General features: G+C 40.6%; 1 protein-coding gene across 1 annotated transcript; it reads left to right on the top strand.

The window, feature by feature from the left end:
- Positions 1-801: 801 nt before the first annotated feature.
- Positions 802-4251, top strand: LOC117525185 (zinc finger protein 32-like). The gene is made up of 2 exons (XM_034187055.1): positions 802-936; positions 3046-4251. Exons 1-2 carry the CDS (start codon positions 861-863, stop codon positions 4146-4148), a joined length of 1179 nt encoding a protein of 392 aa, XP_034042946.1. The 5' UTR covers positions 802-860; the 3' UTR covers positions 4149-4251.
- Positions 4252-25043: the final 20792 nt, after the last annotated feature.

Below are 25043 nucleotides of genomic sequence, written 5' to 3'. Positions count from 1 at the left end.
CGGAAGTTAAGCCGCTGCCGGTGTTTCCGTTAATGATCAGCAATTTTTTTTTATTAACTTGATGATATGAACACTGTGAAGACATGAAATGGTGGATAGTATTGCAAAGAAGGTGCTGACAATTCCAGAAGCGAACGTCATCAGTGTGCGAGCAGGTAAAGGAGAGGCAAAATCCCTAATAACTACAGTAATATAAGAAGAATGGCAAAGAACATGGGATACAGGTAAGAAAGGGAGGCATCTGTATAATATTCAAAATACAGTTCGAAAGGAAGAGGTTAACGGGAAAAGCAGGAAGCTGGAGGTTCTCTACACTAGGTTGAGACTAGGCCATACATGCCTGAGGGAAACACTGTTTTTGATGGGGAAAGTGGAGTCAGATCTTTGTGATGAATGCAGAGTTACAGAGCGTGTACGGCATGTGTTACTAGAGTGTAAGAAATATGAAGCACAAGGATATTGAAGACTCGACTGTATGAACTGGAGAGAGGATGGGATATGCAGGGCATTCTAGGTAAAGGTGATAGTAAATGTTTGAGGGCACTGATGGGCTTTCTTAAGGGAACGGGGCTTTATAATATAGTTTAGACGTTGTTCATCTGGATAGGTAGTTCCAACTTTGGTGCTTCGTTTATTATTATCGTTGTATTTTTTTGTTTTATTGCTATTTTTGTTTTTATGTGTACTAAACACAGTATCTATACATCCATTGACACATCCGGTACAGTAGGTGGCGGTATGGACCTAAGGTGATAATTGCCACTCGCCAATCAAAGGAGGGAAGAAGAAGAAACACTGTAAAGACGTTTAGCTAAAACATAAACGCAACAGACTTCCCCCCCTCCTTTCTTTCTTTTCATATGTGTGAAATGAGCCGTGGGAACCCAAACCCTCCGAAAGTAGATTTTAAAGACGATGAGAAGCAGTTTGGAGCAGGTTTGTTGTCTTAACTGCAAATCACGCCGTTAGCTACAGTTAGCTTTAGCTACAAGACTGTCAACAAAACAAACAAAGCGCTTTAGTTTTAGCTTACGTCAGACTGTAAATGTCTTTATTTCTTCTTGGATGTCTGTAAATGTACACGCTTCATCTACAAATTCTACAACAAGCTTTTTTTTAAGTTTTACTAAACGTAGCTGTTTTAACGACACAAAATGAAAAATAAAATACATATTTTTTTTCTAAATTAGCGAAGCCCTGATCAGTTTTTTCCTTTACAAAAATAAATACTTTATTTGTTCTGTTGCACAACATGTTTATGTGTAAACATCCACCAGCAGTGATTTTATTTACATCTTAAAGTTAATTAATGTCATTAATGGTTCCTCTTGGGATCATCTGTGTTTGCAATCGACTCTGACAGTTTTCTGAGTCCCAAAAACCCTTTCATTCTGTTTCGTGGCAAAATGAATCTCATACCCAGAACGTTTCGCTAATATTAAATAGTGACGGTGAGATGTAGCTTCATGAAGTATTGAAGCTTTCCAGCAGCGTGCACACGATACCACCTAATGGCCAAAGTGTGAAAAACAGGCAGCTGTGCTCTTAACCTTGTAATTTGTGATGCTCTGTATTTTGTATCAGTAACAGCAGTTGGGAATGACTGTAAATAATGAAAATAAAGTATGACCATATAATTTGTTTATATCAATATAGTGTATTTTCTAGTGAGTATATTATGATTATACCACATCACATACTTGTATAACAAACTATATAGTTATATACATGTGTGGTGTCATTCTGGAAGAGGCTTTGGTTTAAGCAGGTGGAGGACAGTGATTTCTCTGCCCAGCTTTTGTAACGAGCACAGTACAGGGGAGATCTTATTCATTTTTTATTAAGAAACAATTTATCACCTGTGTTTAGATGATCCAGTCCTCCTACTTTCTAAGCTTGACTAACTTTACTAACTCTCGAAACTGTCGTACTCTCAACTGACCAAAATGGTCTTTGATTACAACCACACATTTTGAATGGAATCTATGGGATTTATGTTGCTGTCAAAATCTTGCTGCAAGAACTGAATCATTTCCCGAATCAGTCACGTGATACAGCTGGGCTGTGAAGGTTCACAGCGTCCTCGATGACGTCACTAGTCTGAAATGATACAAGCCTCAAAATGTGCATCGCAGGAAACACTTCCTGGATTACTCAACACAAGCTTTGAAGCATCGGCACAACATGTAACATCACTAATATTAAACATAATCAAGGCAGCTAAGGGTTATTTTGTGCAACAACAAAAATTTTCATCTAGTTTGCATAATTAAGTATGATTTGAATTTTGTTTCTGTGTGTAAGAAAGTCTCCTGTGATAAGCAAGTGCAAACATCTTAGTTTAGTCATCGGTCACCTATGTCATATTTGGACTCCCGATGGCTCACGCCCACATAACCAGTTAGTGCTCTGGGAGACCCTCCCACACACTGAGCTGAAAGATGCCCAGTTTCAGAAGAGCGAGTGTTTATTTTCAGCTGCAGCTCCCTTCCACTGAATATTCTTCACCTTCCAAAACTCTACAAAGTATTTTTGGTTACAGACTTCAATAGATAGATTATGACACAGTGATCCTTGTTCACTTGAGAAATAGAGGAATAATACAGCTTTAATTTTTTTTATTTAACCTTTATTTATCCAGGTTAGTCCCATTGAGATCGATACCTCTTTTGAAAGGGAGGCCTGGACAATAATAAAGTTTCCAATTCACCTAACCTGCATGTCTTTAAATGTGGGAGGAAACCGGAGCACCCCGGGGAAACCCACGCAAGCACAGGGAGAACATGCAAACTCCACACAGAAAGGGCACAGGTGGGAATTGAATCCATGACCTTCTTGCTGTGAGGCAACAGTGTTAACCAGTGTTAAGTCACCGTGCTGCCCAAAAAAGCTATATAAAGCTATATAATTAATATAAGCTATATTTAAAGCTATATAATTGATCAGAAGCATCAGTCTACTCTGTTTAGTGGTTTCTTGCTCTGTTATTAACTAAATATTAGCATGTTAAAAGCTTATTTTTTGTTATATGTGTGTTCGATTTAGATGTACTGCAGGTGGTGATTAAGGAAGAGGTTCTACCTAAACAGCATAACTGGTGCCTCAGTCTGGACCATGAGGACCCAGATCTTCCACACATTAAACAGGAACCGGAGGATCTATGGACCAGTCGGGTGGGAGAGCAGCTTGAAGGCCCGGAGGAGGCTGATATCGTCAGGATCTTGTTCACTGGTGTACCTGTGAAGAGTGAAGATAATGAGGAGAAACCTCACCTCTCACAGCTTCATCAGGACTCAACCAGGGAGAGCGCAGAGGTGGAGCCTCTTGCCAGTAGCTCAACTGATCATATGAAAATAGAAGTTGATGGAAATTACTGTGGAGTACTGAAACCAGACACAAAGTCAGAACCAAATACTGATGGCAATCTTTCAGACTCTTCTGAACCTGAAACTGAAGACAGTAATGACTGGGAAACCTGGGAATCTCAGTCAATTTTAAACTCTTTGAAAAATGATGACGTGCCTGCAGATGAAGGTGGTGATAAACCGTTTCACTGCTCTCAGTGTGGCAAGAGATTTCTTCACAAGGGCAACCTGAATAGCCACAAGAGAAGTCATACGGGAGAGAAACCGTTTAGTTGCTCAGTGTGTGGTAAAAGATTTGTCCACAAGGGCAATCTGAATAGCCACATTAGAGGTCATACAGGAGAGAAACCATTTCCTTGTTCTGAGTGCAAGAAAACTTTTGGACAAAAAGGCAATCTGAAGAAACACATGAGAATTCATACAGGAGAGAAACCACTTAGTTGTCCAGTTTGTGAAAAAAGATTCATTCAGCGTGTAACTCTCAAGTATCACATGAGTTCTCATACAGGAGAAAAACCTTTCAGTTGTTCAGTTTGTAAGAAAGGTTTTAGGTCAGGCAGCGATGTCGCGAAACACGTGAGAATCCATACAGGGGAGAGACCTTATAGTTGCTCAGTTTGTAATAAATGCTTTACACAAAAAACACACCTAGCAGTGCACATGACGATCCACACAGGGGAAAAGAGGTTCAACTGCAACATTTGTGGGAAAGGATTCATCCAGAAATCTCATCTAAAAAAACACAAGTGCTGTGAGGGGGCAGAACCTGAAGATTCTATCTAAATGAGATCTAAGAGTCCAGTCAGTCTACAGCAGGAACCGTCTATCAATTTCAATTTATTTCATTTATATAGCGCCAAATCACAACAAAGTTGCCTCAAGGCACTTCACACAAGTATCTCTGCAGAGCATCTACCATCGGAGAGTCCACAATAGAGCTGCCGCCATCATAAAAGACCCTACACATCCCCAATACGGACTGTTCACACTGCTGCCTTCAGGACGGAGGTTCAGGAGTGTGAAATGCAAAACCACCCACTTCAAAAACTCTTTCTACCCCACTGCCATCAGACTGCTGAATGCTGCTAAGGACTGAGCAGACCCCCTGGGGTCACTTCACACTGTTACTGCACCTTACTGTTACTTTACTGTTAACTGTTAATACTTGAATCTTGCTATTTGCACATTATTTCATTTCACTTCATACTGTAACTGCACCTTTATTGTTACTTTACTTTTTAATGCTTAATGCTTTTTTTTTTTTTATGCCTATTTTGACTATTATTATAGACACCCGGTGAGAGCAGCAAAGAAGAGAATTTCATTGCCCAGGGAAATACGTTTCTTACTGTACATATGACAATAAACCTTTTGAACCTTGAACCTTTGAACAAGTAAGGTCTAACCTTACCAACCCTCAGAGAAAGAACACAGGCACTTTACGCCTTTCCCTCTGTTTTTGACCTGGTTATATAGTAGATGTGTTGAGATTACAAGACATTAGTAACACAGGCAATGATCAGTGGGACTCAGACAGGCAATGAAGGACAAAAAAGTTGGATGTGAAATGTGAATGCTGGGATGGACATGTGGAGATAGAAAGGTTACAAAAATGAGAGAAGTAGCAGAAATATCGAGCAGAGTACCTGTGGTTTGGAGACGTGACAAGGGATGAGAAATGTTTGTGAAAAAGTGATTATGGAAGGATCACATAAATAGAGAAAAGAAAGACATGAAGGAAAAGAGTCTGAGTGAGGAGAACATTCAGGACCAGAATATGTAGATCTTAGTAAAACCACTTCATTTGTGAGCCAGTCTCTCGTCCTTAGTGCACATCCACATACCGACATCATAGGGTTTTTCTTTTACTGAACAAAACATTTTTTCTCTGGTTCCTTTGGGACTGCTGCTCCAATGTGTAGTTTTATCTTCTTATAAATGTCCTATTTTATTTATTATTTTATTTTTGGATGAACTTCATGTTACTTCTTCCAAACTACACAAATAAAATTGAAATGTTTCACCACTTTGATTTTATTTGGACAAACTAACCAACAGAAATTTGTTGTGTTGGTCTGTGAAGGATTTCACTTAACAGGTCGATGTTACCTCACACAAAGAAGAACATTACTCCCACACAGTAAACGAAATGCAAAAACTTTAAAATGGTAACAATTCTGGAGATGCCCATGAGGACGACTCTCAACATCGAGTCACCTTTCAGGCTGGTCATCCTGTCAGGGTGTTGGATATCAGCACAAGGACTTTCAAATAAAAGTTGTTTTTTTATGGTGGTGGTGTGTGTGTGTGTGTGTGGGTGTGGGTGTGGGTGTGTGTGTGTTTGGAGGTGGGGGGAGGGGGCACAGCGATTTGTACAAAATAAAATTTGTATTTAACGTACCTCACTGCTTTCTTTTGTTCTAACGGTGGTGATTTTATTTTGAAGTATTTCCTGACATTTACTGCTTAATGTTTTCGTGAAAAGAAGACGATTGATGTTTCTATGGAATCCAAATCAGAGCCGAAAACCGACAGAATTAAAGAGTTCTGGTGATAAACGAGATGAACCACCAGCCTCGTCCGCTGCTTAATGTGATTTTCAAAGCGGAAGAGACGCAGAAAAAAAAGGTTTTCTGCTGGGAAAAGCTAACGTTAGCCACAGCTAGCTGCTGCCATAGAAACCCGTCTGTCAGTAAAATGTTTTGCCCAGAAGGTTGTTTTGTTTTTTGGACATAAAAAGCATTTAATACGTTTGGATGATTGCAAAGAGGATTTGGGCGGATAACGATCGTCCGTTTAAAATAATATAATGAATAATAAACTAATATATTACACGAAGTAAAAAATTTGCGGTGTTAATAGTATTTAGAATTTTGATTATTAAGTATTTTACTGAATCCACGTTAGAAATAAATTCACTTTATTGCTACTAAACTGTGCGGTTTGTCGGGGGGGTACACACTGGCAGCATCAATTAAACATTTTGATACAGTTTCCACTGCAAAAATCCAAATAAATAAATCACAACAAAATTAATAAAAAAAACAACAAAAAAACCAGCTAAACCCTAAGTTGATATAAGAAGTCAATAACCTAAAGTCTGTGGCAGCCAGGAAAAAAATGTAAGTGCTGAGTAAGAATGGTCCAAAACAAGGCAGCATTAGTCTGTATACTTCTGCCAAATAACAACAACGTGCCAAATTAAAATCTGTGATTCACCACAGAGAAAAAAAATCCCAACAAGAAAAATACATAAATAAATCACGATTTCACATAAAACAGGCCTGCGGGGATGTAATCAGTATTGTACAAATGAGCATTCAGCAACTCTAAAATGAATGTGTTTCAGAGTGTTGCAATAAAGATGATCATCTTGAATTGTTGATATACACCAGGATGCACTGAGATCTAAAATAAAATGAATAATCAAACTGCTTCCAAATGGAATAAAGAGATATACCAAAATTGGTAGACATTTGGGTATTTTTTATAATTAGGATAAAATATTGTACAAATACAATAATTATTGTGCATCTGGTAACACTTTGGGCGGTTTAGTGGATAGCATTGTTGCCTCACAGCATGAATGTGGGATCGCGTTCCGCCTGGGCCTTTCTGTGTGGAGTTTGCATGTTCTCCTGGTGTTCGTGGGGGTTTCCTCCAGGTGCTCCGGCTTCTTCCCACATCCAAAGACATGCAGGTTTGGTGAACTGGAGAGGGGTGAGCAAGTTTGTCTCACTGTGGTATTGTATCACTTCCTGTTCCGGAGCACAGCGGTGTTTTTCTGTATCTGTTAGCTGTTTAATCTGCGCAGTTAGATTGATCTAGTTATCTAGATTACGATTTGTTTCCCAGTGTAATCTTTACGTGCCTTAACTAAAGCACTCCTTCTGCTGAATCACCTCTAAATTATTTACACATTATTCACTTTGCGTGTTTTTAGGAATCCGCTAGCTTAGCGCAGCTACTAGCTCTTAGCCGTTTTAGCATGGCGGCTTCTCCTGTCTCTCCCGCACTTTTCTGCTCTGGGTGTGAAATGTTTAGTTATTCCTCGGCCTCCTTTAGCAGTAATGGTACTTGTAATAAGTGTAGCTTATTCGTAGCTTTGGAGGCCAGGCTGGGCGAATTGGAGACTCGGCTCCGCACCGTGGAAAATTCTACAGCTAGCCAGGCCCCTGTAGTCGGTGCGGACCAAGGTAGCTTAGCCGCCGTTAGTTCCCTAACAGCAGATCCCGAGCAGCGGGAAAGCAGGCTGACTGGGTGACTGTGAGGAGGAAGCGTAGTCTTAAACAGAAGCCCCGTGTACACCGCCAACCCGTTCACATCTCTAACCGTTTTTCCCCACTCGACGACACACCCGCCGAGGATCAAACTCTGGTTATTGGCGACTCTGTTTTGAGAAATGTGAAGTTAGCGACACCAGCAACCATAGTCAAATGTCTTCCGGGGGCCAGAGCAGGCGACATTGAAGGAAATTTGAAATTGCTGGCTAAGGCTAAGCGTAAATTTGGTAAGATTGTAATTCACGTCGGCAGTAATGACACCTGGTTACGCCAATCGGAGGTCACTAAAATTAACATTAAATCGGTGTGTAACTTTGCAAAAACAATGTCGGACTCTGTTGTTTTCTCTGGGCCCCTCCCCAATCGGACCGGGAGTGACATGTTTAGCCGCATGTTCTCCTTGAATTGCTGGCTGTCTGAGTGGTGTCCAAAAAATGAGGTGGGGTTCATAGATAATTGGCAAAGCTTCTGGGGAAAACCTGGTCTTGTTAGGAGAGACGGCATCCATCCCACTTTGGATGGAGCAGCTCTCATTTCTAGAAATCTGGCCAATTTTCTTAAATCCTCCAAACCGTGACTATCCAGGGTTGGGACCAGGAAGCAGAGTTGTAGTCTTACACACCTCTCTGCAGCTTCTCTCCCCCTGCCATCCCCTCATTACCCCATCCCCGTAGAGACGGTGCCTGCTCCCAGACTACCAATAACCAGCAAAAATCTATTTAAGCATAAAAATTCAAAAAGAAAAATAATATAGCACCTTCAACTGCACCACAGACTAAAACAGTTAAATGTGGTCTATTAAACATTAGGTCTCTCTCTTCTAAGTCCCTGTTGGTAAATGATATAATAATTGATCAACATATTGATTTATTCTGCCTTACAGAAACCTGGTTACAGCAGGATGAATATGTTAGTTTAAATGAGTCAACACCCCCGAGTCACACTAACTGTCAGAATGCTCGTAGCACGGGCCGGGGCGGAGGATTAGCAGCAATCTTCCATTCCAGCTTATTAATTAATCAAAAACCCAGACAGAGCTTTAATTCATTTGAAAGCTTGTCTCTTAGTCTTGTCCATCCAAATTGGAAGTCCCAAAAACCAGTTTTATTTGTTATCTATCGTCCACCTGGTCGTTACTGTGAGTTTCTCTGTGAATTTTCAGACCTTTTGTCTGACTTAGTGCTTAGCTCAGATAAGATAATTATAGTGGGCGATTTTAACATCCACACAGATGCTGAGAATGACAGCCTCAACACTGCATTTAATCTATTATTAGACTCTATTGGCTTTGCTCAAAAAGTAAATGAGTCCACCCACCACTTTAATCATATCTTAGATCTTGTTCTGACTTATGGTATGGAAATAGAAGACTTAACAGTATTCCCTGAAAACTCCCTTCTGTCTGATCATTTCTTAATAACATTTACATTTACTCTGATGGACTACCCAGCAGTGGGGAATAAGTTTCATTACACTAGAAGTCTTTCAGAAAGCGCTGTAACTAGGTTTAAGGATATGATTCCTTCTTTATGTTCTCTAATGCCATATACCAACACAGTGCAGAGTAGCTACCTAAACTCTGTAAGGGAGATAGAGTATCTCGTCAATAGTTTTACATCCTCATTGAAGACAACTTTGGATGCTGTAGCTCCTCTGAAAAAGAGAGCTTTAAATCAGAAGTGTCTGACTCCGTGGTATAACTCACAAACTCGTAGCTTAAAGCAGATAACCCGTAAGTTGGAGAGGAAATCGCGTCTCACTAATTTAGAAGATCTTCACTTAGCCTGGAAAAAGAGTCTGTTGCTCTATAAAAAAGCCCTCCGTAAAGCTAGGACATCTTTCTACTCATCACTAATTGAAGAAAATAAGAACAACCCCAGGTTTCTTTTCAGCACTGTAGCCAGGCTGACAAAGAGTCAGAGCTCTATTGAGCTGAGTATTCCATTAACTTTAACTAGTAATGACTTCATGACTTTCTTTGCCAACAAAATTTTAACTATTAGAGAAAAAATTACTCATAACCATCCCAAAGACGTATCGTTATCTTTGGCTGCTTTCAGTGATGCCGGTATTTGGTTAGACTCTTTCTCTCTGATTGTTCTGTCTGAGTTATTTTCATTAGTTACTTCATCCAAACCATCAACATGTTTATTAGACCCCATTCCTACCAGGCTGCTCAAGGAAGCCCTACCATTATTTAATGCTTCGATCTTAAATATGATCAATCTATCTTTGTTAGTTGGCTATGTACCACAGGCTTTTAAGGTGGCAGTAATTAAACCATTACTTAAAAAGCCATCACTTGACCCAGCTATCTTAGCTAATTATAGGCCAATCTCCAACCTTCCTTTTCTCTCAAAAATTCTTGAAAGGGTAGTTGTAAAACAGCTAACTGATCATCTGCAGAGGAATGGTCTATTTGAAGAGTTTCAGTCAGGTTTTAGAATTCATCATAGTACAGAAACAGCATTAGTGAAGGTTACAAATGATCTTCTTATGGCCTCGGACAGTGGACTCATCTCTGTGCTTGTTCTGTTAGACCTCAGTGCTGCTTTTGATACTGTTGACCATAAAATTTTATTACAGAGATTAGAGCATGCCATAGGTATTAAAGGCACTGCGCTGCGGTGGTTTGAATCATATTTGTCTAATAGATTACAATTTGTTCATGTAAATGGGGAATCTTCTTCACAGACTAAGGTTAATTATGGAGTTCCACAAGGTTCTGTGCTAGGACCAATTTTAGTCACTTTATACATGCTTCCCTTAGGCAGTATTATTAGACGGCATTGCTTAAATTTTCATTGTTACGCAGATGATACCCAGCTTTATCTATCCATGAAGCCAGAGGACACACACCAATTAGCTAAACTGCAGGATTGTCTTACAGACATAAAGACATGGATGACCTCTAATTTCCTGCTTTTAAACTCAGATAAAACTGAAGTTATTGTACTTGGCCCCACAAATCTTAGAAACCTGGTGTCTAACCAGATCCTTACTCTGGATGGCATTACCCTGACCTCTAGTAATACTGTGAGAAATCTTGGAGTCATTTTTGATCAGGATATGTCATTCAAAGCGCATATTAAACAAATATGTAGGACTGCTTTTTTGCATTTACGCAATATCTCTAAAATCAGAAAGGTCTTGTCTCAGAGTGATGCTGAAAAACTAATTCATGCATTTATTTCCTCTAGGCTGGACTATTGTAATTCGTTATTATCAGGTTGTCCTAAAAGTTCCCTAAAAAGCCTTCAGTTAATTCAAAATGCTGCAGCTAGAGTACTGATGGGGACTAGAAGGAGAGAGCATATCTCACCCATATTGGCCTCTCTTCATTGGCTTCCTGTTAATTCTAGAATAGAATTTAAGATTCTTCTTCTTACTTATAAGGTTTTGAATAATCAGGTCCCATCTTATCTTAGGGACCTCGTAGTACCATATCACCCCAATAGAGCGCTTCGCTCTCAGACTGCAGGCTTACTTGTAGTTCCTAGGGTTTGTAAGAGTAGAATGGGAGGCAGAGCCTTCAGCTTTCAGGCTCCTCTCCTGTGGAACCAGCTCCCAATTCAGATCAGGGAGACAGACACCCTCTCTACTTTTAAGATTAGGCTTAAAACTTTCCTTTTTGCTCAAGCTTATAGTTAGGGCTGGATCAGGCGACCCTGAACCATCCCTTAGTTATGCTGCTATAGACGTAGACTGCTGGGGGGTTCCCATGATGCACTGTTTCTTTCTCTTTTTGCTCTGTATGCACCACTCTGCATTTAATCATTAGTGATCGATCTCTGCTCCCCTCCACAGCATGTCTTTTTCCTGGTTCTCTCCCTCAGCCCCAACCAGTCCCAGCAGAAGACTGCCCCTCCCTGAGCCTGGTTCTGCTGGAGGTTTCTTCCTGTTAAAAGGGAGTTTTTCCTTCCCACTGTAGCCACGTGCTTGCTCACAGGGGGTCGTTTTGACCGTTGGGGTTTTACATAATTATTGTATGGCCTTGCCTTACAATATAAAGCGCCTTGGGGCAACTGTTTGTTGTGATTTGGCGCTATATAAAAAAATTGATTGAATTGAATTGATTGAGGGTGCAGGTTTACTTTGCAGCCACTGACTCCACCAGGTGATTTCACTGATTAACTGATTCCATCTGCTCAGAGTGATATTAATCAGTGAAATCACCTGGTGGAGTCAGTGGCTGCAAAGTAAACCTGCACCTTCTTGGCCCTTTCTGGAACAAGTTGCCCACCCCTGCTCTAAGCTGACCGTAAGCGTGAGTGTGGTTGTATTTGTCTGTATGTGGCCCTGCAGTAGACTGGTGTCCTGTCCAGGGTGAACCTTACCTCTCACCCTGTAACTAATGGGATAGGCTCCAGCTGATCCTTAATTGGAGTAATCGAGTATAGAAAATGAATGAATGACAACACTTTTTTTTTTTTAAGAGAAGCATATTTATTGCCTTTTCAAACTTGAAGTGTGATCTTTTGGATGTGAACTGTTGTGTGTGTGTTCCTCTTGTCCCTGCAGATATGCAGCAGCTGATGGTGAATAACAAAGAGTTTCCACCTGATCAGCAGCCGTGGAGCTGCAGTCTGGATGAAGAGGACCCAGAACCTCCACATGTTAAAGAGGTACTTCAGACCAGTCAGGAGGTGCAGCAGCATCAATTGTATGAGAAGGACATCACCAAGTTCTCACTGACTCGTGTTTCTGTGACGAGAGAAGATAATGTAGAGAAAGAGAGCTTCACCACCAGAGCTTCATCAAAACCAAAGCATAAACAGAGCATCAGAGGACTGTGGAGGGCTGGAAAGAACTAGAAACTCTGATTCAGACTGTCTGTTACAACCAGGTAATGATGACAAGGAATCTGATGAAACTGAGACTGATGACAGCAGTGATTGGAAGCCAAGTTTTAACAGCTTAAAAAATAATGACAATGCTGCAGGTGATAAGAGATGGATCACTGGTGAAAAACCATTCTGCTGCTCAGAGTGCAGCAGAAGATTTGGCCACAAAAAAAGTCTGAAGAACCACATGAGAATTCACACAGAAGAGAAGTCTCTTATATGTTCAGTCTGTGGTAAAAGATTTGGGAACAATGGACATTTGACAGACCACATGAGAGGTCATGCAGGAGAGAAACCCTTCAGTTGTTCTTTGTGTGGTAAAAGCTATGGCCGCCAGTGTCATCTGAACAGCCACATGAGAGGTCACATGGGGGAGAAACCATTTTGCTGCTTTGAGTGTGGGAAAAGATTTGGCCAAACAGGCAATCTGAAGAAACACATGAGAATTCATACAGGGGAGAAATGAGATGCCTAGAACTTTATAACATCAATAAGGAAGTAAGATCTCTCTTGAAAACACAAATGAATAAGTGGAACACCACCATCACTCTAAACAATGCAGAGGGGCAGATAATAATCCCAGACATAAAAGTGACGCGAGGGATATTCCAGGGAGATAGTCTCTCTCCACTCCTTTTTTGTCTTAGTATTGATCCATTAAGCAAGATCCTCAAGGAATTGGACATTGGGTATGACTTAGATGGAGGTAGAGGAAGAAAACATAAACAGGTGGTGAGTCACCTTCTGTTTATGGACAACTTGAAAATATTTGCAGATTCAGAGAGGGGACTCAGGAGATTAGTGGAGGCAGTCCATACTTTTTCTAAGGAAATCGGTATGGAATTTGGGCTGGATAAGTGCTCTAAATGTACAATCAGAGGTGGTAAAAAGCAGGTCACAGAAAATATACAGCTGGATGAGGGGAACGTTATTGAAGATTTGGCTGAGGATTCCACGTACAAATATCTGGGAATTGAAGAAAATACTACAATAGAGCATAAAAAAATGAGAGAGAAAGTAACACAAGAATACTTAAACCGCTTAAAGAAGATCTGTAAATCAGAATTGATACCAAAGAACAAGATCACGGCCATAAACCAGTTTGCATTGCCTGTGTTGAGCTATGGCTTTGGCATAGTAGACTGGCCACAGGGTGAGCTTAACAAATTAGATACTAAAACTAGGAAGATGCTCACCCTACATAAAATTACATACAGAAATCAATGTATGGATAGAATATATCTCCCTCGTCGAGAAGGCGGCTTAGGTCTAGTGGAGATCAACCAGGCTTATAGAGCATCTATAATAAGTATTGGGCAGTACTTAAAGAGCTCTCAAGAAGAAGTTATGAAAAAGGTTATGCAACATCATATTAAGACTATGCCACAACAGACCTCTATTATAAAATTGGCAGAAAACTTTGGCGGAGATCTTTTGCGAGAGAGAGAAAGTAATGAGCTGACACCTGCAACGACACTAGCAAGACAGGCCAGGGAAAAATACAGCAAAAGAAACAAAAACAAAAACATCGAATGAATAGATGGAAACAGCACAAAAGGGCTGGCCGATTCCAAGAAGAACTTGAAAAAGAATACATAGACAAAGAAGGATCTGTGCGCTGGCTTACAAACGGAGAACTTGGTTTTGATGGGGAAAGAATTATAGTTGGAGCGCAAGACCAAGGACTATTAACAAATGGCTTCAAAAAAATGGCAGGAATATCACAGAATGATCAATGCCGTTTCTGTCATGCAGCTGTTGAGAGTGTAAACCACTTAGTATCAGCATGTCAGATCCTCATGGCAGACGGACATTACACAAGCCGGCATAACAAGATCTGTAAGTATTTACATTGGAAAGTATGCAAGGAACTGGAGGTGGAAGTAGAGGGACACGTTTGGGAGTATGAGCCAGCACCAGTCTCATCCAATGGAAAAGTGATTGTCTTTTATGACAAAGAGATCCCAGCAGGAAGACATATCGAAAGAGGTGCAGTAAAACCTGATATTGTCATTTGGAACAAGCAAGAGAAGACAGCAAAAATTATTGATGTGACAGTCCCCAATGACTATGGCCTGAATAGAGCTGAAAGGGAGAAAATTACGAAATACCAAGACCTTAAAAATGATCTACGAATAACGTGGTCATTGAAAGAAATTGATATCATACCAGTCGTGGTGGGAGCAACAGGGCTTATGAAGAAGAACCTGAAGAAATATCTTGAGGCAATCCCTGGTCACCCAAGTGCCCATGAGGTGCAGATATCCGCAGTTAAAGGAACAGTTACCATCTTGAAGAGAGCCCTCGGATACAATGCCAATAATGATTAATGATTAGGATGTAACTGTAGACCCCAGGGTTGGGGCCCATTACACTCTGTAAAAAAAGAAATTGAAGAGAAATAATAAAAAAAAAAAAGGGAGAAACCACTTAGCTGCCCAGTTTGTGGCAAACGGTTAATTCAGAGTGTGAACCTAAAGTGTCACCATCTAACTTCAGCATGCCAGATCCTCATGGCAGATGGGCATTATACATCCAGACACAACAAGATCTGTCAATATCTCCACTGGAAGATCTGCAAGGAACTGGAGATGGAAGTCAAAGAACATGTCTGGGAGCACGAGCCAGCACCAGTCTCATCCAACGGAAAAGTAACGATCTTCTACGACAAAGAGATCCCAGCAGGAAGACACATTGAAGGAGGTGCAATCAAACCTGATATTGTCATCTGGAACAAGCAAGAGAAAACAGCCAAAATCATTGATGTGACAGTCCCCAATGATTACAGCCTGAATCGAACGGAAAGGGGAAAGATCTCGAAATACCAAGACCTGAAAAATGACCTAAGAACAACATGGTCATTGAAAGACATCGATATCATCCCAGTTGTGGTGGGAGCAACAGGCCTGATGAAGAAGAACCTGAAGAAATACCTTGAGGCAATCCCCGGTCACCCAAGTACACGAGGTGCAGTTGTCTGCGATTAAGGGAACGATCACCATCTTGAAGAGAGCCCTTGGATACAATGCCAGATCTGGTTAGGATAACTATAGAGCCTAGGGTGCAACTTTAGACCCAGGGTTTGGGGCCCATTGCATTCTACTAAAAAGACATCAAAGATAAATGAAAAACCAAAAGAGAAAAACCATACAGCTGTTCAGTTTGTTTGTTTTTCGATCAGGCAGTGATGATGTGAAGCACATGAGAGTTCACACTGGAGAGAGACCTTACAGCTGCTCATTTTGTAACAAGTGCTTTCCACAAAAAACAAATTTAGCGGTACACATGCGAGTCCACACAGGAGAAAAAAGGTTCAGTTGTGATGTTTGCAGCAAGGGATTTAGCCAGAAATCACATCTAAAAAGCCACAAGTGTGTTGAGGTGGCAGACACCAATGTTGGATCCCAGAACGTTTTGTAAGTAGTGGCTTCCCTGATTTTCTCATGTCTTGCCTGTGACAGATTGATGGCTATTTTGGAGGTGGCTGGCTGGCTGCAATCCATGTTTTCAGCACATGTTCCCAGACTTGACATCCTTCTCTCACAGGTCTCCTTTGTCCAGTTACTCATTTTAAGATGGATCCTCATAGCTGACAGCCTCCCCAATAAACTCATGCTGACTATTTGCTTTCAACTCCAATATGCTGTGGCAGTGACAATAAGACTGTGTCTGAATCTATGGACCTCCCTGGATTTGTTTCTTACTGTTCTCTGTATTTCATGTTTCTTCTGTGTTAATGTGGACTTGATCAGAAAATGATCATTTTTTCTTGTCCTGTTCACAGACTTTAATCTAATTTAATCACTAAACTACATTATAACCTCTTTATATGCTGCATGAATCAGTGTGAAAACTCAGTGATCACATGACATTGCTTTCATTTTAAAACCCTATTTCCAGACTTTTTTTAATTGCATACTTAAAGTATACATAAAGTATATGAGTATTTTGGTATATTTCACCACAGAATGTGTCTGCAGTTACACAGCTGCCTGGTTAGTTAATTTGTCTCTTAAGTGGTGCAAAATCCAAATGTATACAGATCGGTGGGATAAAAACAAATTCTTTTCCAGCACTGAGCCAAATGAATAAAAATGCTTATTTAGGGTCCGCTCCTTTCTGGACTTGTTCCTGGGCGCCGGACTGTGGCTGGCCACTGCCCCTAGTGGTTGGATTGTGTCTTACTGCAATTAGGATGGTTAAATGCAGAGGACAAATTTCGTTGTCTGTATGTACGTACAGTATCAATAAAAGCACTTTACAAATACTTAATACACTGGCGACATCTAGTGGTCAAATTCAAGCAACGGCAAAGCAACATGGACAGAGCAGTTTAGATGTAATATGACCCACACAGAGACCATCATGACAAAGAAGACATGAAGTCTCTGCTCAAGTTTGTAAGACTCGAATCCCATCTTCATCTCCCTGCTGAAGATGAGATTTGACTTGGCTGCACTCAGTATTTTCCCGTACACACTGAGCAAGCAAGGTTAATAACCGTTATTATGTGTATGTATCATACCAAAGCATCCCACTGCTTATACAACCCATTATCTTGGCGTTTACATTTTTAATTTATATCATGTTGTAGAGATTTGCTTTGAGTTTAAGGAAGATCATTTTATAAATTTACATTTTTTTTTGCATTTGAAATGGCATAAATTAAAATGTGTGAAATATCAAGGGGCCCAGGGCACTGCACTGTATATATTAGATGCAACTGAAGCTCCACACTGGATCTATAAATAATGGACTGTTTGCATCATTTACATAAAAATATAAAGCCTGTTGCTCCTCAGCATTTATGATCAGGACAACACTGTGATTTTTCATGGGGTGGGTCACTTCAGGTCAGCGTCACATATTTTAGAGTATGACTTATGACTAACAAACAAGTACATAAATGAAGATCTATCAGGTTTGTAGTTTATTTTACTCGACAATATAATACAAATTCATTAATGATATTGGTTTATGATGTGGTGTTTAATAAATGTAGTCTAGTCGTGACTTCCCATTAACGTGAAGACGCTGCTTCTTTTACCTCCTCACACACAAGCAGCTTCACAAGGATTTCAGAAGTTTTTAAATATGAAAACCAAAGACTGTAAAACAAGAGAGCAGGAAGAACCCGTCACGGTTCTCATTCCTGTCCCTCAGGACCACACACACTGATGATTACCCATCAGCCCCAGCTCACAGGCCAGCTTCAGGTTGACCACACCCGACTGGGGTCGTGTGGATCAGAATTGAGATCCTCGAAAGCTGATCTGGATTCATTCAACAGGATTCTATGGATGATCACACGTTATTTTCCATCTAGTTCTGAAGGTTTCTTCATAAAGCAGAGTTGATAAAATAATTTGATTAAACCGAATTGAGACACGTTCAAAGTGATGAGCAGTTATTTGGGGGTTCAGAATACTATTAGGGCTTTATTTGAGTAAAACGTACTCAGTGGAGTGAACAGGGACCTGTCTGTGGACATGCTGGATGTAGTCCAGGAGACCTGAGGACAGGAGGACTCCAGCTAGTCTGAAAGTGGAGACAAATTACACAACAGAAGAGACACGATCTGACAGTAGTATTTACCACAGCAGAAATAATCAACGTCAGAGGTACAGCTATGGTCAGAGGATTACATACACATCATGGATGTCCAGGTCAAGGCGACGCTGGACTTCCAGGTAGCTCAAGTTATCATTCATGTTGGGGTTTCTGAAACCAATACAAGGTGAAAACGATCCTCACCACACAACTCGACCAGAACACCTGTGAGAGACATCAAGTTTGTGATAGAATTCTGATATTTGATCGTTTTTAACAACCGGTCGAGCTCCATTAAATGTTCTGTATTCCAGACACAGACTCAACGTCTAACCACAGTCCAGATATTTTTGAGAGGACTTTGGGAAACCCATTCCAAAAGCTTAATGTTGGCCTGCTTTGAGGCGGTTGGGGTCCTGTCTAGCTGGTAGTTTGAGGTTTTGCTGAAGAACTCTGAGGTAGTGGAGTCGGAGCAGAGACTTCTTTCTTGGATGGTGGTCCATCAGTCCACAGTGACGGAAAACTGGTTTGACTACAGATAGTGGTACTGGTGTTCCAGCAGCCTCCACTTGGAACCTTAGTGGTTCCTGCAACTTCTGCACATTTACTTTTAGTGGAGGGAGACCGCTTCAGTCTTCCTCCAGAACTTGGCAAAGTGGCTTCATGTCCCAATAAATTGTGTTCACATCTGAACTGACTTCAGAATCTGCATTTTGTGTGCAAATCTACAATCCTGTCCAATCTGCACTGACCTCTTTTAGACCTTCATACTGTACGGTTTATCAACAAGAGTTCACAGAGAAGCTACCGGCTGCAATTACGATCACTAACAGGAAGTTGAGACCTTTTAGAACTTTCTGCACCACCTAATTCATAATTTAAGAGGGTGGTGGGTGAATATTTCTGACTCCATGTTGAGTTGAGAAAACCCACTAGAATTACAACATGCTTACTAAATTATTTTCTGACCCAGAAATCACTGAAAGCCCAATGACGACATTCACGTCCATGATGAGTCAAATTCTGAGCACAGCTGCACCTGATACACAGATATTTGTGGACGTTCTTCAGCCATCGTTAACTGACAAAAAGCTAAAAGTCCGACGGCCCACAGAACAGTTCTATCTGTTGGTTCTGGTTTCCAGAGGGTTATACCGACATGCACTGAGGACATGTTCTGGAGCAGAACATCCACAGAAACTAAAAATTTTTCAATGTCAGTCTTCATACAACCAGCAGGAGGCAGCAAGCACACATATCAAAATTTATAGTAGAAAATTTCAACATTTTATGATCGTAAGTTGGCAGAGAATCCACATCACAGCAGGAATAAGTACCAATGCAAACTAGATATGAAGACAATCCTCCACCACACAAATGTTGAGAAGCTGGTGGCCACAGAGCTCAACAGCTGAGTTTTTTTGTCCACAAAAGCGACAGCATGTCAATCTGTCCAAATTTGGATGCAACAGGCGTCATTCCAAACATGAAGGAAATCCAACAAGTGTCTCAGGTCTGTTTCCCCAACAAAGAGATTCACACACACAATATCTTCCAGGGTCCCTGATACGGGCCCCAGGGGGCAATAAAAACCCCGTCTGCAACTGTTGACACATTAACAGGAGCGTCAGAGGTCAACACTGAAACATGTTTCACCCGAGATCCATAAATTACCTTAAAAAAAAAAAAAAAAAAAACCCTCAGTAGTATTTCCCCTAAAAGTTTTTCAGGCCTGGTAGTATCCCCCCAAACACTTTTCACAGAAAAATAAACCCTCAGTAGTATTTCCTCTAAAAGTTTTTCAGGCCTGGTAGTACCCCCCCAAACACTTTTCACAGAAAAATGTACTAAGTATTTTATATATATATATTAATGACTACCAAAAGATTAGATCACTGTTTCACCATCACAAACCTCCCACCACCAAATGCACAGGTGCAAACCACGTTTTTGGGAAGAAGCAAAATTTAAATGAGCATATTTATTGTCAGACTCTGTCTCAGTCGTCCCAGACAGACCTCAGGGTGCAGGTGCACCAGGACGGTTCACAACTGTATAGTGGAAAAAATTATTATTTTTAATCTCCCAGGGCTGGAAATGAGTCAACATTATGAGAAACCAACACTGAAATTTTTATTCTGTTCCAGTAACATTTCAGGGTAGCTCAGATGAAGTGAAGTTGTTCCTGTATTGTCTGTGTTTAAGTTTAGTATTATTATTTTTTTTTTTAAATCAGGAAACTGTTTTCTGTGATCAACAACTACTTGCAACAAGTGTTGCAGTTGGTTTTCCTTTTTTGTCTGCTTGGCATTGAAATCTTAGATCAGAGCAACACCTCTTTCTGTGCAGTCCTTCACAACCGTGAGGACATCAGAGCAAGCTTTAGTCATCATCAAGCCAAGTCTTTGGCTCCTCCTCCAACTTTTCAGTGGAGGAGGAGCCAAAGGAGGAGTTCAAAATTCAGAAGTTCAGAAGGAGTTCAGAAATTCCAGTGATGAATTTTCATCCAATTTCATGAGATGTTTTGGGCATTTGTCCTCTCCCAGGTTTTCTTTCATGGTTTTGATCATATGTTTCTTTATTTAGTCAGGTGCAGAAGAGGCAAAAAAAAAAAAAAAGCCAGAGACACCAACACCTCAAAAAGGTGCCACATGTGGCCTGTAAACTTTGAAAATGCAGCTTTGCTCCTCATAGGATGATCATTTTTGAGGGTTCTTAGCAAGCAAAAGTCACTGAAGGGAGCAGATGACTCAATGGGTGCTGTGAACCAGGCTTCATGTGATAATGTTGGCAAAGGTGGGCAGCCTCAGAGTGGTTGAGCAACTTCTACATGCAAAGATATTTCAATAAAATTTTGTGTGGAGATTTTCTTCTTTTACCAATTACAACTCAATCAGTTTGGAAGCAACAAAATGCTGAAAAAAAAAAAAAATTAAGACCACCCCAATGGCCCAATCACACGGCGATTCCTGAATGAAAGGGAAAAAAAGTCACAATTCGTTGAGAAAAGGTGGACGAAACAGCTTTATCACTGAATAGCCTGTGAACCAAGAGCGCAAAAGGGATGAAAGGGGAACTAAACAAAACTGAAACTAACATTGATCTCGACGCTTTAAATGAGACGTGCCTGGAGCCACAGCTGGAGCAGTGTGTGTCTGCATCTCTAAGTTCCAGGACTCGGCGCTGGGATGAAGCTCATAGCGCCTGAGTCCTGGAGAAACTGCAAACAGAAGCTGTGGAGATCTGCGCGCACATTGGTGGGTCCACCTGCTCTGGTTCTTTGTCCAGAACAAAAGAGGGATCATCTCCATCATCATCAGAATCCACACTGTCTGTTGACATGCTGGGCGCGCCATCTTGCTCCAAAAAACAACAAACAAACAACTACAAAAAAACCACCTCTGGTATGCCGTGGTGCTGATCTATCACTGTATTACATTATTAAGCCATATATGTTGATTTATAACAGAAAATTGTCAAAAGGGGGAATAAATACTACAGGAAGATGATTGAATATATCAGAGCAGTAAATTGATCAGTCTGTGTGAATGCTGCACTTTGACTCCCCATGTGTAGTTATTCCTAAAACTTTCCTTTTCGCTAAGGCTTATAGTTAGGGCTGGATCGGGTGACCCTGGACCATCCCTTGGTTATGTTGCTTTAGACGTAGACTGTGGGGGGGTTCCCATGATGCACTGTTTCTTTCTTTTTTTGCTCCGTATGCATCACTCGAGTGATCGATCTCTGCCCCCCTTCTCGGCATGTCTTTTTCCTGGTTCTTTCCCTCAGCCCCAACCAGTCTCAGCAGAAGACTGCCCCTCCCTGAGCCTGGTTCTGCTGGAGGTTTCTTCCTGTTAAAAGGGAGTTTTTCCTTCCCACTGTGGCCAAGTGCTTGCTCATAGGGGGTCGTTTTGACCGTTGGGGTTTTTCATGGTTATTGTATGGCCTTGCCTTGCAATATGGAGCACCTTGGGGCAACTGTTTGTTGTGATTTGGCGCTATATAAGAAAAAAGTTGATTGATTGATTCCACGAGCAGCAGCTGATCCACAGCGTGAATTCTGTCTTCCAGAACAGCTCTTTATATAATCATTTGAATTATCTACCTGTTGCCACACGTACAGAAGGGCTGGATTGTCATTCCTAGACTCATATTTAGTAAAAAATAATAACCGCACGCAGGAGCTGCTGCTGCTGCTGTGTTCAAGTACCATCGGAAATTACACAACGTTTTGTTGTTTCAAATTCAGTAGATGCTTGTGGCAAAATAATTCATTGTATCCACACAAAAGATTAATTCTGGCCTATACAAGGTGGCTGAGCCCAATAAAGCTGACCCTCCACCCAGATAAAAAAATAAATCTAAGCAACCAGGCTGAGTTTACCCTGTAATTTCAGATGGTACATGAACACAGTAGCAGCGCTCAGAAACGGCTTCTGTACTGTCTGAAAACATTCAGTTGGTCGAACAAAGTCGCAATGTTACAAAAACTAAGCAAATGATAAAACGTCAAGAACAGCAAAACCAAATACGGATGAACTGAGGTTTTTGTTGCCCTTCGTTTAAATTTTTCGAGTTTAAAAATCCTGACGAAGCGACCGCTGCAGGAACTAAGCTGAGCAAAGGTTAAATGATGCCAATGAAATTCAATGAAAGTCCAGATTTCTTGTTTCGTTTGGGCTTCGTTGCCCTTCATTAAGTGCCGTGAGACTGGGTCTTAAGGTGCACCCACATTTTTTTTCAAATTTAAGTTTGAGCACTATTATAAACCATGTTCACACAAAAGGAGGTTGGGCCAAATGTGGCCCGGGAGCCACAAATTAGCAGGCCAGTGGCTGGCTTAACAAGCCGCTGTCCGACAAACCAATCAGACAGATCACAATAAGAATCAAAGTTTTCTGTGACTTTTGTTTAAATGACACTTTGGCTTCAGCAACCTAGCTGTCTGGTGTGAACGCAGTTACTGAGAAGAAATATTAACAGCACCAATGCATTGAGTGAACAGTGAGAAAGCGTTTGATGAGGAAAAATTAAAAGACGCGCAGTGAAAAAAATGCAACCCAAAGTGGAGGGTAATGTAAAACTTTTTTCAATAGGAGTCAAAATATGTAGAGCGGACATCAGATTCTGATGCTTTCTACTGAAAGCTCTGCTAACTTTAAGATGCAGACAGTTTTTAAGGTTGTGTTGCTGTTGGCCAACCCCTGTAAGATCACAAAATAATAAGTCAATCATCACACTGTCAAATTACTATAAAAATAACAGTTACTCTTCTGCGTTTGATATCACTGATCATGATTTGTTATTGGAAAAACTGGCTGGTTATAGTTTTGAGCTATCTGCTCTTACTTGGTTTTATAGGTATTTATCTGAAAGGACACAGACAGTGTTTTTAATGGCAGCTTTTCCGGCACCAGGAGTGTTGTATGTGGAGTGCCACAAGGGAGTTGCCTCGGTCCCCTATTATTTACAATTTTCAGAAATGATTTACCATATATCTTCGATAAAGTCAGTATAGTGATGTATGCAGATGATTCAACTATTTATACATCTGCAAGTTCCCATAATGATTTAGAAGTTGTTTTAGATAAGGAACTGCGTAAGGTAGTTGACTGGGTTACGTCTTATAGTAAAGACTAAATGTATGATTATTGGCTCTAGTCGTGTTATTATGAAAAATCCTGTACTAAACATTAAAATTAATAATATGAGAATAAATCAAGTAAATGAGACTAAGCTGCTCAGTGTAATTGTAGCTTCAAATGTATCATGGAAAAAACATAATAATATCGTAAAAATGGGTAGGGGTATATCGATTATGAGAAGACATGCAAGGTTTTTAAGTTTATTATTAGTATATCTAGACTAAAAGGGCAGGGATATACATCTGGAGCTGGGTCCCCGGGCGCCAAAAAAGGCGACTTCTGCTCCTAACTGGCAATTAGGATGGGTAAAAATGCAGTAAACACATTTCAGTGTGCAGGGAACATGTTCCTATGTGCATATGACAATAAACTCCTTTTGAATCCTTGAATACTGCCCGGCAGTTTGGTCAAATGCTTCCGGTGAAATGATACATAAATTACAGATTATTCAAAATAGGGCTGCTCGTATATCACTTACTTATACAACCCCTGGCAATAATTATGGAATCACCGGCCTCGGAGGATGTTCATTCAGTTGTTTAATTTTGTAGAAAAAAAAAGCAGATCACAGACATGACACAAAACTAAAGTCATTTCAAATGGCAACTTTCTGGCTTTAAGAAACACTATAAGAAATCAGGAAAAATAATTGTGGCAGTCAGTAACGGTTACTTTTTTAGACCAAGCACAGGGAAAAAAATATGGAATCACTCAATTCTGAGGAATAAATTATGGAATCACCCTGTAAATTTTCATCCCCAAAACTAACACCTGCATCAAATCAGATCTGCTTGTTAGTCTGCATCTAAAAAGAAGTGATCACACCTTGGAGAGCTGTTGCACCAAGTGGACTGACATGAATCATGGCTCCAACACGAGAGATGTCAACTGAAACAAAGGAGAGCATTATAAAACTCTTAAAAGAGGTTAAATCATCACGCAATGTTGCAAAAGATGTTGGTTGTTCACAGTCAGCTGTGTCTAAACTATGGATCAAATACAAACAACATGGGAAGGTTGTTAAAGGCAAACATACTGGTAGACCAAGGAAGACATCAAAGCGTCAAGACAGAAAACTTAAAGCAATATGTCTCAAAAATCGAAAATGCACAACAAAACAGATGAGGAACGAATGGGAGGAAACTGGAGTCAACGTCTGTGACCGAACTGTAAGAAACCACCTAAAGGAAATGGGATTTACATACAGAAAAGCTAAATGAAAGCCATCATTAACACCTAAACAGAAAAAACAAGGTTACAATGGGCTAAGGAAAAGCAATCGTGGACTGTGGATAACTGGATGAAAGTCATATTCAGTGATGAATCTCGAATCTGCATTGGGCAAGGTGATGATGC

Source organism: Thalassophryne amazonica, chromosome 1 (assembly GCF_902500255.1).
Source record: "Thalassophryne amazonica chromosome 1, fThaAma1.1, whole genome shotgun sequence".
Lineage (NCBI taxonomy): Eukaryota > Metazoa > Chordata > Actinopteri > Batrachoidiformes > Batrachoididae > Thalassophryne > Thalassophryne amazonica.
The sequence above is the reverse complement of the archived record's forward strand: the minus strand, read 5'-3'. Positions and strand labels throughout refer to the sequence as shown.

Coding starts and splice junctions, on each gene's coding strand:
- LOC117525185 (XM_034187055.1), top strand. CDS start 861: ATGTGTGAAATGAGCCGTGGGAACCCAAACCCTCCGAAAGTAGATTTT. Junction 937..3,045: donor TGAGAAGCAGTTTGGAGCAG/GTTTGTTGTCTT, acceptor TGTTCGATTTAG/ATGTACTGCAGGTGGTGATT.